This window comes from Hemiscyllium ocellatum, chromosome 30, assembly GCF_020745735.1.
Source record: "Hemiscyllium ocellatum isolate sHemOce1 chromosome 30, sHemOce1.pat.X.cur, whole genome shotgun sequence".
Lineage (NCBI taxonomy): Eukaryota > Metazoa > Chordata > Chondrichthyes > Orectolobiformes > Hemiscylliidae > Hemiscyllium > Hemiscyllium ocellatum.
This window is the reverse complement of record NC_083430.1, coordinates 44,873,786-44,886,475: the sequence shown is the minus strand read 5'-3', so window position 1 is coordinate 44,886,475 and position 12,690 is coordinate 44,873,786. Positions and strand designations below refer to the sequence as shown.

General features: G+C 40.6%; 1 protein-coding gene across 1 annotated transcript in view; it reads left to right on the top strand.

Annotated features, from left to right (window-relative positions):
* Nucleotides 1–12,690, top strand: part of LOC132829823 (receptor-type tyrosine-protein phosphatase U-like) — a 492,619-nt gene that overhangs the window by 446,747 nt on the left and 33,182 nt on the right. The window contains exon 22 of the mRNA XM_060847187.1: nucleotides 10,766–10,907. Coding sequence (XP_060703170.1) covers nucleotides 10,766–10,907 — 142 coding nt within the window. The remainder of the gene's footprint in view (nucleotides 1–10,765; nucleotides 10,908–12,690) is intronic.

Genomic DNA, 12,690 nt, shown 5'->3' with positions numbered 1-12,690 from the left:
GTGGTAGGTGAGCACTTTGGACAGAGTGATCATAATTCAGTTACATTTAGTTTAGCAATGGAAAGGGATAGGTACATGCCACAGGGCAAGAGTAATCAATGGAGCAAGGGCAATTATAATACGATTAGGCGAGACTTGGGATGCATAGAATGGGGTAGCAAAATGCAGGGGATGAGGACAATCGAAATGTGGAGCTGGTTTAAGGAACAGATATTGCATGTCCTTGATAGGTATGTCCCTGTCAGTCAGGGAGGAAGTGATAAGGCAAGGGAACTGTGATTTACCATAGAAATTGCATCTCTTGTTAAGCGGAAGAAGGAGGCCTATGTGACGATGAGACAAGATGGTTCAGATGAGGCGATGGAGAGTTACAGATTAGCTAGGGAGGATTTAAAGAGAGAGTTAAGGAGAGCAAAGTGAGGACATGAGCAGTCTTTAGCAGGTAGAATAAAGGAGACCCCTAAAGCTTTCTATAGTAATGTGAGGAATAAAAAAATGACTAGGGTAGGAATATGGGTAAAATTATACTATCCTTGACTAACAAGGCCACACTTCCCCCTCTTTTATCGGCTTCCCTTCATTCCTGATGAAGGGCTTATGCCCAAAACGTCAAATTTCCTATTCCTTGGATGCTGCCTAACCTGCTGTGCTTTAACCAGCAACACATTTTCATCTAGGGTAGGAATATGGCCAGTCAAAGGCAGAAGTGGGAAGTTGGTTGTGGACCCTGTGGAGATCGGTGAGGTGCTAAATGAATAATTCTCATCAGTTTTCACTCAGTAAAAGAAGAATATTGTAGAGGAGGAGAATGAGATATAAGATATTAGACTAGAAAGGATTGAGGTTAGTAAGGAAGAGTTGTTATCAATTCTAGAAGGAGCAAAAGTAGACAAGTTCCCTGGGCCAGATGGGATTTATCCGAGGATATTCTGGGAAGCAAGGGAGGTGGTGTTTGAGCCTTTGGCTTTGATCTTTGAGTCTTCATTGTCTACAGGTTTAGTACCAAAGGATTGGAGGATTGCAAATATTGTGCTCTTTTTCAAGGAAGCTAGTAGAGATGACCCAGATAATTATATCTGTTGTAGGAAAAGTTTTGGGAAGGATTATAAGAAAGGATTTATCATCATCTAGCAAGCAACAATTTGATTGTAGATAGTCAGCATGGTTTCAAGGGCAGGTCATGTCTCACAAACCTCTTTGAGTTTTTTGAGGAAGTGACCAAGCATGTGGATGAGGTTAGGGCAGTTGACATGATGTACATGAGCTTCAGTAAAGCCTTTGATAAGGTTCCACATGGAAGGCTGTTGGAGAAAATGCGGAGGCATGGGATTGAGGGTCATTTAGAAACTGGCTTTCTGTAAGATGGCAGCAAGTGGTGGTTGATGGAAAATATTCAGCCTGAAGCCCGGTTACTAGTGGTGTGCCACAAGGATCTCTTTGGGACTATTGTTGTTTGTCATTTTTACAAATGAGTTAGATGCAGGCATAGATGAATGGGTTAGTAAGTTTGCAGATGACACTAAAGTTGATGGAGTGGTGGACAGTGTGGAAGAATGTTGCAGATTGCAGGGGGACTTGGATAAACTGCAGAATTGGGCTGAGAGGTGCCAAATTGAGTTCAATGCAGATAAATGTAAGGTGATTCACTTTGGGAAGAATAACACGAAGGCAGAACACTGGGTCAATGGAAAGATTCTTGGTAGTGTGGATGTGCAGAGGGATCTTGGAGTCCATGTGCATAGATCCCTGAAGGTTGCCACCCAGGTTGCTTGTGCTGTTAAGAAGGCATTGGTGTGTTAGGTTTTATTGGTAGAGGGATTGAGTTCTGGAACTGTAATGTCATGCTGCAACTATACAAAACGCTAGTGTGGCCGTACTTGGAATATTATGTACAGTTCTGGTTGGCCCATTACAGGAAGGATGTAGAAGTATTGGAAAAGTGCAGAGGAGATTTACCAGGAAGTTGCCTGGTCTGGAGGGAAGGTCTTATGAGGAAAGGCTGAGAGACTTGGGTCTGTTCTCATTGGAAAGAAGAAGGCTAAGAGGGGATTTGATAGATACAGACAAGATGATCAGATGATTAGATAGGGTAGATTATGAAAGTCTTTACACTGGTAGTGGTAAAGGTGTGGAATGTCCTGCCTGCCAATGTAGTTAACTCAGCCATATTAAGGAGATTTAAACGATCCTTGGAAAAGCACATGGATGATGATGGAATAGTGTCGGGGGATTGGGTTTAGGTGAGTTCACAGGTCGACACAACATCAAGGGCCGAAGGGCCTGTTCTGCACTGTACTGTTCTATGTTCTATGTTCTAAATGTGAGGTGTTGCATTTTGGAATGTCAAATCCAGGTAGGAGTTTCGTGGTGAATGTTCGAGCCTTAAGGAGTGTTGTGGAACAGAGGACCTTGGAGCTCAGGTGCACGGTTCTCTGAAAGTGGAGTCACAGGTAGACAGGGCAATGAAGCAGGCTTTGGGCACACTGGCCTTTAGCAGTCAGGGCATTGAATATCTAAGTCGGAGAGTTATGTTGCAGTTGTACGGGACATTGGTGAGACTGCACTTGGAGTATTGTGTTCGGTTTTGTTCACTTTGCTATAGGAAAGATGTTCGACGGGAAAGAGTAGAAAAGGAATTTACAAGGGTGCTGCCAAGATTCAAAGGTCTGAGTTATAAGGAGAGTCTTTCAAGCTAGAATATTTTTCTTTAGGGAGTAAGAGACTGAAGGGAAATCGTATAGAAATGTATAAGTTCATGAGAAGCATGGATGGGGTGAATGTACTCAGTCTTTTTCCCAGTGTTGGGAATCAAGGACTAGAGGGCATCAGGTTAGAGGAGAAAAAATAAAATGAAACCTGAGGGGCAACTTTTTTACAAAGAGGGTGGTATGCATATGGAAGTAGCAGCCAGTGGTGTGATTGAGACATGTACATTAATAACATTCAGAAGGCATTTGTACAAAAACATGGATAGGAAAGGTTTAGAAGGATAAGGGGCAAGGGCAGGGAAATGGAGTTAGAGTGGATGGACATTTTGTCGGCATGGAACACTTTGGGCTGAAGGGCCTGTATCCGTGCTGTATGCCACCATGATTCTATGACCATGAAGGCATAAAATGTAGGGAAATAGATGGTGACATCTTGAAAATTGTCCAGATTTCAGAGGAGAAAGTACTGGATGTCTTGAAATGCATACAAGTGGATAAATCCCCAGCACCTGATCAGGTGTACCCTAAACTTCTGTGGGAAGCTAGGGAAGTGACTATTGGGCCCCTTGCTGAGACACTTGTATCAATGGTAGTCATAGATGAGGTGCCAGAAGACTGGAGGCTGGCTAACATGTTACCACTATTTAAGAAAGGTGCTAAAAACAAGCCAGGGAACTATAGACTGGAGCCTGACATCGGTGGTGGGCAAGTTGTTGGAGGGAATCCAGAGGGACAGGATGTACATGTATTTGGAAAGGCAAGGACTGATTAGGGATAGTCAACATGTTTATGCATGGGAAATCATGTCTCACAAACTTGATTAAGTTTTTTGAAGAAGTGACATAGAGGATTGATAGGGCAGGGTGATAGAAATGATCTATAAGGACTTCAGTAAAGCGTTTGACAAGGTTCCCCATGGGAGACTGTTTAGCAAGATTAGAGCTCATGGAATACTGGGAGAACTAGCCATTTGGATACAGAACTGGCTCAAAGGTAGAAGACAGAGGGTGGTGGAAGAAGTTCGTTTTTCAGACTGGAGGCCTGTGACCAGTGGTGTGCCACATGGATTGGTGCGAGGTCCACTACTTTCCATCATTTATATAAATGTTTTGGATTTGAGAGTGAGAGGTAGATTTAGTAAATTTGCAGATGACACCAAAATTGGAGATGTCATGGACAGTGAAGAAGGTTATCTCAGATTACAATGGGATCTTGACCAGGTGGGCCAAAGGGCTGAGAAGTGGCAGATGGAGTTTAATTTAGATAAATGCAAGCTGCTACATTTTTGGAAAACAAATCTTAGCAGGACTTAACGATAAGATCCTTGGAAGTGTTGCTGAACAAAGAGACCTTGGAGTACAGGTTCATAGCTCCTTGAAAGTAGAGTCTCAGATAGATAAGATAGTGAAGAAGGAGTTTGGTATGCCCTCCTTTATTGGTCAGAGTATTGAGTACAGGAGTTGGGAGGTCATGTTTTGTTGTATAGGACATTGGTTAGGCCACTTCTTGAATATTGCGTGCAATTCAGTTCTCCTTCTTATTGGAAAAATGTTGTGAAACTTGAATGGTTCAGAAAAGATTTACACGGCTGTTGCCAGGGTTGAAGGACTTGAACAATAGGGAGAGGTTGAATAGGCTGGGGCTGTTTTCCCTGAAGTGTCGGAGGCTAAGGGGTGACCTTATAGAGGTTTATAAAATCATGAGGGGCATGGATATGATAAATAGATAAAGTCTCTTCCCTGGGGTCGGGTAATCCAGAACTAGAGTGAATAGGTTTAGGGTGAGAGGGGAAAGATATAAAAGAGACGTAAGGGGCAACATTTTCACACAGAGGGTTGTCCGCGTATGGAATGAGCTGCCAAAGTGGTGGAAGCGAGTACAGTTGCAACATTTAAAAGACATCTGGATGGGTAAATGAATAGGAAGGGTTTGGAGGGATATGGACCGGGTGCTGACAGGTGAGACTAGATTGGGTGGAATGTCTAATCGGCATGGATGGGTTGGCCCTAAGCGTCAGTTTCCATACTGTACATCTTTATGACTGTATGGCTTCTTTGAGGAGTATGTTTGTAAATAAGTTAGCAATGTCAAAAGAGTACATGGATATGCTATTTCTATCAATATGTAGGTCTTGCATACTGTTTGTGAAAATGAAGGAATCTTTCAGAGTATGTGGGAAATTCATTTAAAACGAGTTACAACAAATCACACGTCTATTTGCCCAGTTCATGATGTGCATAGCCATATATAAGTAAAATAGAATATCAGGGAACACAGCTTTATTTGTCTTAGGTAGCCCATATATGCATGGAACTATGAGGATGAGTCTTGTTACATATATCAAGAGGCAGAATTACACCAGAGACCATCAGCAGTCATCATCATCATATGACACAGGTCAAATATTCTATGTAGGCTGTGTCTCCTCGCACCCATGAACGGTTCTGCACATGCACACTTTGTGAAATATTCTGCCAGTAAAACAAAAGGCTGCACCTAGACCAGCAGAATGAATATGAGTGAAAGGGCTGGAATGATGTTACTGGCAGCACTGCGCATGTTTTTTCAGTATGTATTCTGAGAGCATTTTTGAAGGTGTTAGCAGACATTCTCTTTAATGTAGGTGAAAGGAGTTTACATTATAAGATTCTCAAGGCAAAAATGGTCATGGAAACTGCCAACTTACGTTGCAATCCCATGGCAACACCCTGACCAGTGGGAGTGTACTTGCCTACTCTGAGACCTAAGATTGACAGTTAATTATTCTTGCTATATCGCCCTGCTAATAAAGATACAACCAATCAACACCCATGTCTCTTGCTGTATTGGTGTTCGTTTTTCCAGTCTGTTTCTTTCATCATAGTCCCCATGATTATAAGATGAAAAGCCTGGACTTCTTCTCTCCACTAGCAATATTTAAGGTCAAAATACTAATCTTAGACCCAATCGTCTTCCTTTCAAATTGGTGGTAAGATATTGTGTTAATTATTACTTTATGTGCCTTCGCTCTGAGGTCATAAATTAGTCCTATCATATCACACAACAGCAAATTTAATATAACCTGGTCTGTGGTCCATTCCAGAATGTCTGCTTTAGGGTGCACGGTGGCTCAGTGGTAGAATTGCTACCTCACAGTGCCAGAACCCGGGTTTAATTCAGCCTCAACTGTCTGTGTGGAGTTTGCACATTCATGCTGTGTATGCATGGGTTTCCTCTCGGTGCTCCAGTTTGCTCGCACAGTCCAAAGATGTGCAGGCTAGGTGGATTGGCCATGGGAAATGCAGGGTTGCAGGAATGAGGTGGGTCTGGATGGGATGCTCTTTGGAGGGTCGATGTGGCCTCGATGGATTGAATAGCCTGCTTCCACACTATAGGCATTTTAAGAAATAATCTCAAAAGCATTCTGCTTGGACTGTTCCCTCCATGGCGCCCAGGTCCACTTCTCCATCACTCCCAACACTTCCTCACACATCTGTGTGACTTTCCATGTGCAATTGCAGAATGTGTTACACTTGCCCATTCATCTCCTCCCTCCTCACTGTTCAAAGCCCTTAACACACCTTCCAGGTGAAGCAGTTTTACTTGTACTTCTTTTGATCGAGTCTGTTGGACTTTCTGCTTACATTGCATTTTCCTTTACAGTAGCAACACTAAATGCAGACTGTGTGGCTGCTTTGCAGAACACCTCCATTTTGCCCAAAGGAATGACCCTGACTTCCCAATTGCTTACCATTTCAATAAACCACCTTGTTCTTACGCTCACACTTCAGTCCTGGATGTGCTGCGATGTTCCAACAAAACAATACCATATTTTCTGCTTAGGTACTTTACAGCCACAATGTCTCAACACTGGATTCCATATCTTCAGAAATGACTACATTATGTCTGTGCTCCACTCTTCTTACACTCTTGCCCTACTCCAGCCCACAACTGCCTTGTCTTGTAAATGTCTTGTCTACTTTGCTCTTAGTAGACAGGACCCGTGGTCTCCCTCTCTGAGAAGCATAAAAGAAACCATCTTCCAACAATTTTAGTTCTGAAGAGAAGTCATACCAAATGTGAGATTTTTTTTTCTACAGATGCTGCCAGACCTGCTGGGTTTCTCCAGCATTCTCTGGATATTTGCTTCAGATATCCAGCATTCACTGTATTTTACTTTTATTCAAATGATTAAGTATGGTGTCACTCTACCTTTACCCAGTTTCCTATTTTTCTTGAATGTCATATCTCCCTCAATATTCAGAAATAAATTCTGGTCATCCTGAAGTTATAATTGCTACCAGATCATATTTATTTACTTCATTGTCTGTAATCAATTTGTTTTCTTTATTATGAATACAATACACATTCAGATATAGAACCTTTATTTTCATCTTTTGTATGTTTTTAACATCTGGTCTTGATTGTTCATGCATTTTTAGATTTTTTTTCTCTTCACATCTCTTCCTGCTTTCTACTGTTTTCCTCTTTCTTTGTCTTTAATATATTATATCTTTCTACGTTTGATCTCTTGTTCCACTATTTAGTTTAAAAATCTCTCTCCTTGTCTAGTTACGAGAATCACAAGATGACTGGTCTCAGCACAATTCAAATGGAGATCATTCCAAAGCTATTACCCGCACTTTCCCCAATCCTAGTGTCAGTGCCCCTTGATCTACTTCTTCCACACCAATCTTTGAATTACTTATTTGTCTCTCAAATGTAATGTATCCTATGTCAATTTGAACATGGATCAAATAATAATCCAGAGATTATAACTTTGGAGGGCCTCCTTTTTAATGTCATTTGTACCTACCTGGACCATGACAGCTGGATCCTGAGTAAATTTATCAAGTCCTAGCACGTGGTATGTAACACAGCTGTGGAGGCTCTCTCTGTTTGCTGCAGAGAACTTTGCCAATCCCTCTCACTATTTTATCCCCAGTACCATTGTTCCTTGCCCTATTTGAATGGTTTCCTGTATGACACTAACAGGTCAATTTGATCATCCACAATGCAGCCTCCAATCTTATCTAAACAAGCTGAGAGAACCTCAAACCTGCTAGACAATTGCAAAGGTTGACACTCATCCATTTCTGGCCCAGGTTCCGTTACCTATCTCACCTTTAACACATACCTTCCTGTTCTTGACAATTGGCCAAATTGGAACAGCAGAACAAAATTGACATGACTGTATCCTGGTACAATGTACCCAGGTAACTCACCCTTTTCCTAACGTGTTGCAAAGACTGCATCTCAGCCTCCAGCTCAATGAATCAAGACCTAAACTCTTCAAGCCATGAACACATCACCTGCTCTGTCATCCTTGACAAAATTTAATAACTACTTAATTGTATTATTTGCTTATTAAAGATGCTCTTTATATAGGCTATTTTACTAGGAGAAAGTGAGGACTGCAGATGCTGGCGATTAAAGTCGAGAGTGTGGTGCAGGAAAAGCACAGCAGGTCAGGCAGCATCTGAGGTGCAGGAGAATCGACGTTTCAGGCATAAGCCCTTCATCAGGAAGGGCTTCATTGCTATTTTAATCCAATTTGTATAATACTTTAAGAATGAAATAGAACTTTTAACTACTTATCAAATATTCATGAAACAGCTACACACACACACACACACACACACACACACACACACACACACACACACACACACACACATACTCCTACACAAACTCCTACACACACTCACGTAGACCCTCTTTCATATGCTCACACATACACTCCCACACTCACACATGTACCCTCTCACAGACTTATACCCCTTTACACTCACACTAACACACATGCACACACTCTCTCACAGACACCCATTCCCCCCCACCCCTCACACATACCCACATGCACACATACACATATACGTTTGTGGGGTGAATCTGTACTTGCAGAATTACATTTTACTGCATGAATCCATGTAAGATTTTGTAAATTGTTTTTTTAGATTAGAATCAGTCTAACCATTGGGGCACAGACAGTCTCACACAGGACACCTCACACCTTCAATGCACTATCTGGTCCGACATGACACCAATTGTTAAGTTCACTTGAGAATGTAACTTTTAAAAATGTTTTGCGAATTACATATGAAAGTACTAAAACCAACATGGTCATTCTAAGCGATCAGAGACTTAACAAACAATCCAAGTCTTTTTCAATATATAATTTCAGTTACATCACACTGTAAACTTTTGCTATAAATTCTGTGTCTTAGAATCTTATAACTGCCCACAACCAGCTGATGAAGGAGCAGCGTTCTGAAAGCTAGTGCTTCCAATTAAACCTATTGGACTATAAACTGGTATTGTGTGTTTTTTATCCTTTTTCTGTAATTAAGCCAAGTCCTCCAGGGCAATAAAGATAGAAAATCAAAAATGAAAGGAAGCAAGCATCTAATTTCTCCCCATTATTTCAATATTAATTGAATTCCTCCATTAATCAAATTGTCAGATATGCACTTAGTTTTTCAGTTATATTTGTAACCAAACTAATGAACCATGTATTCATATCAATTGAGGTGAGAGAAGCCAGATTCAACCTATTAGCAGCAGATTTTCAGGGTAAAATCTCTCTAAACCTGTCTGCTTAACTATCTGACCTATTCATCACATTTTTAAAATTTAAATCTGTTGACTTAAATTTCACAAACTGAAAATGTGTTGCTGGAAAAGCGCAGCAGGTCAGGCAGCATCCAAGGAGCAGGAGATTCGATGTTTCAGGCATAAGGGCTTATGTCCTGAAGAAGGGCTCTGGCCCGAAACGTCGAATCTCCTGTTCCTTGGATGCTGCCTGACCTGCTGCGCTTTTCCAGCAACACATTTTCAGCTTTGATCTCCAGCATCTGCAGACCTCACTTTCTCCTTAAATTTCACAAAGTCAGTTTGACTGGTTATTTTCTATAGTCATGATTAGAACTGGCAAATTCATTTTAAAAATATTTGTTCATGGCTTGTGGCATCACTAGTTAGGCCAGCATTTATTCCACATCCCTAATTCCTAGACAGCAGTCACGTGTCAACCACGTTGCTGTGGATCTGGAATCATACCTAAACCAGAGCAGGTAAGGATGGCAGGTAAATTGTACTAAAAGGACATTAATGAACCAATGTTTCATTTGTAACAATTCTCATTGGTTAGATGTTTGTCTTAAGGGTTGCTTTCTGGACCACATTTTTACTGAATTTAGATGTCAACATCTGTCATGGTGAAGTTGAACCCATGTTTCCAAAACGTTAGCCTGGGTTTCTGCACTACTAGCCCATTATCATCACTATGATCCCATCACCAAACCTCATCCCCAACCTCCTGCTGCAGAATGTTCTGCAAAATTTTGCACCAGCAGCATGAGTTCATAATCTGGACTGACTTTCCAACACAGTACCAAGGTAGATCTGCATCATCAGCAGTATAGCTTTTAGAGGAGCTGTTACACTGAGGTTCTGCCTGCCTAAAAATCCCATGATTTTATTTGAAGGGGCTCAGGCACCCTTTATTATCCCAGACAATGCTTTTTCTTCCAACAATGCAGCTAGGAATATATCTGTACATTCGTTGTTTACATAGCAGAAATAAATTCAGAGTAGGGCATTGAATTGGTGTTCAATTCAATGTCACCCATTCAGCACTGTTCACTAAAGTTTAATTGTGCATTTTAATTGCACCACTGTGCATTTTAATTATGGCACAACATTTTTCGAGTTGATTAAGTAACAAATTAACAAATTGGTTCAATGGACCCAAAACTGGTTAATTATTAATTCTTTCAATTTGATTGGCAAATCTGCTGTCCATTTTCTAGCACAGCATCAATCTGGAATTGTAGAACCAGAACAGGCTTCACCTTGATGAATGTCCATATTTATAACCTTCAAAACTAAAGCAATCATTTGCAATTCAAATCAATGTATAAAGAAAGTTAAATCAATTGCTGATAATTTTTCTCTATTGATTCCAACCATTTCACAGAAGACCTAAATGGCTGTTATGGATTTGCTTTCTATTGTCTTCAACTGCTGGCACATTCATTTATAGATTCCTTTTTATTTCTTATAGATATATTGCTCAGCCAGTCGTGAAATTCTGCAGTTTCATTTCACAGCTTGGCCAGAACATGGAGTTCCCTATCATGCAACAGGTCTCCTCGCACTTATTCGCCGTGTCAAGGCTGCTAATCCTCCTGAATCAGGCCCTCTAGTCGTTCACTGCAGGTTAGAGACCATATAACAACTCAAATATCAACTCAAAGTAATGCAAGAATTAACTGCTGTCTGAAATAAGCCATCTTTAAAGTGTTTTAATGGAAAAGTCTTCAGGCTTTGGTATGGCAGGAGATTTCTCCATTGATTTACTGGCAAGATATACTTTCAGGAATGTAACAAAGCTGTTGCAGACCAGACAGGGTAAGATTCGTTTGTTTCTCTGTGATTGGATTCCAATCTCAGCAATTTCTAAGCAACAACCAGAAAGTTTCCTAGCTTCAGCTAGGAAAATCAACTATGTTCCTGCTGCCACCCCTTGTCTACTGACCCTTGCTGGGAAGTGTACATGAAGTGGATTTAAGATTTCGTAGGAGCAGCCTGGTAGATTTGGAACTTCCACAATTGATGGATGCTTATTGGAAGATCCAATGGCAAAGTTTGAATTTTCAAGAAGTACATAGGTGGATTTAGTTTGCCCGTCACCCTGATACAGTAGACTCTGCCCCATGGTCGAAACAGAGTGGAATCAAAGGGAATAAAATGTTAAGACACCCGATAAGACCCATATCTTGGGTGTGGAAACAATGGAAGCAAATTCAAAAATAAATTTTACATGGAAATATTTGAACGTAAATTTCTAAGACTTTCAGGAAAAATTGAGGTAGTGGAACTAGTTGGTTAGATCTCCTAAATAGCTAACACAAGTGTGAGGAACCAAATTCTGTGAATTATCATTCTAGAATTTGAAAGTGAAATCTTCAATTAGAATGCCAAAACTCTATTTAGTCCACCACTGCCTCATCTGGATAATTACTTTTTCCTTTACTAAATCTTCATCGCTCAGATTATTCCCAATATCAATGTTCTCTTATTTATGTTTGCTACTCCTAACCAAAATTCCCAAACTACTTTAAATTATTATCCTAGGCATATCTTGTCAACAGTTTAAATGTTTTCATTCCAAGGTGTGAAGCTTAAAGTGTTGGTAGTTCTTCCTTGTCTTCTTTACACTTGATATGAATCTTAATACTTTCCTGTCTTGTTGGTCAAATGTCCATGTACCAATTAGAACTGAATAAAGAATAAAAACAGATATGCTAGATACTGGGCTGTTCAAGCAATGTTTGTGAAAGGTGAACAAAGCAAAGGTTTCAGGGTGATACTGTATCATGAATTATTTACAAATATTGCTTTCTGGCCAGAGTTTCTTATTTTGTTTCCTGCTGATGTGACAACTGATGTCCATCTGATGTGGCTCAGTTAGTAGTTCTCTTGCCTCTGGGTTACAAGATCTAGATTCAAGTACCACTTCAACACTTGAGCACAGAAATAAAAGTTGACTTTCAAGTGCAGTACTGGAGTTGCATCTTTCATGTAGGGTGTTAAACCAAAGTTCCATCTAATAAAAAAACCAAAAGAACTGCGGATGCTGTAAATCAGAAACAAAAACAGAAGTTGCTGGAAAAGCTCAACAGGTCTGGCAGCATCTGTGAAAAGAAATCAAAGTTAATGTTTCGGGTCTGGTGACCTTTCCTTAGAACTGATTGTAGCGAGGGAAATGTTGATTTATATACAGACAATAAAGTAAGGAGTAAGCGATAGGTGCAGATAGAGCCCAAAGAGAGATAAGAACAGTTGGACAGACAAAGGAGTTGATTACAATCTGTCTAGGAGGGTGAATAGCTGTTAATGGAGACTGTTGGTGGCTAACAATCGGTAGTGTGTAATGGCAGACTATGTGAGGTAGGAGGCTAGGACACGGGAGAGTTCAGGCCCTAAAATTATTGAACTT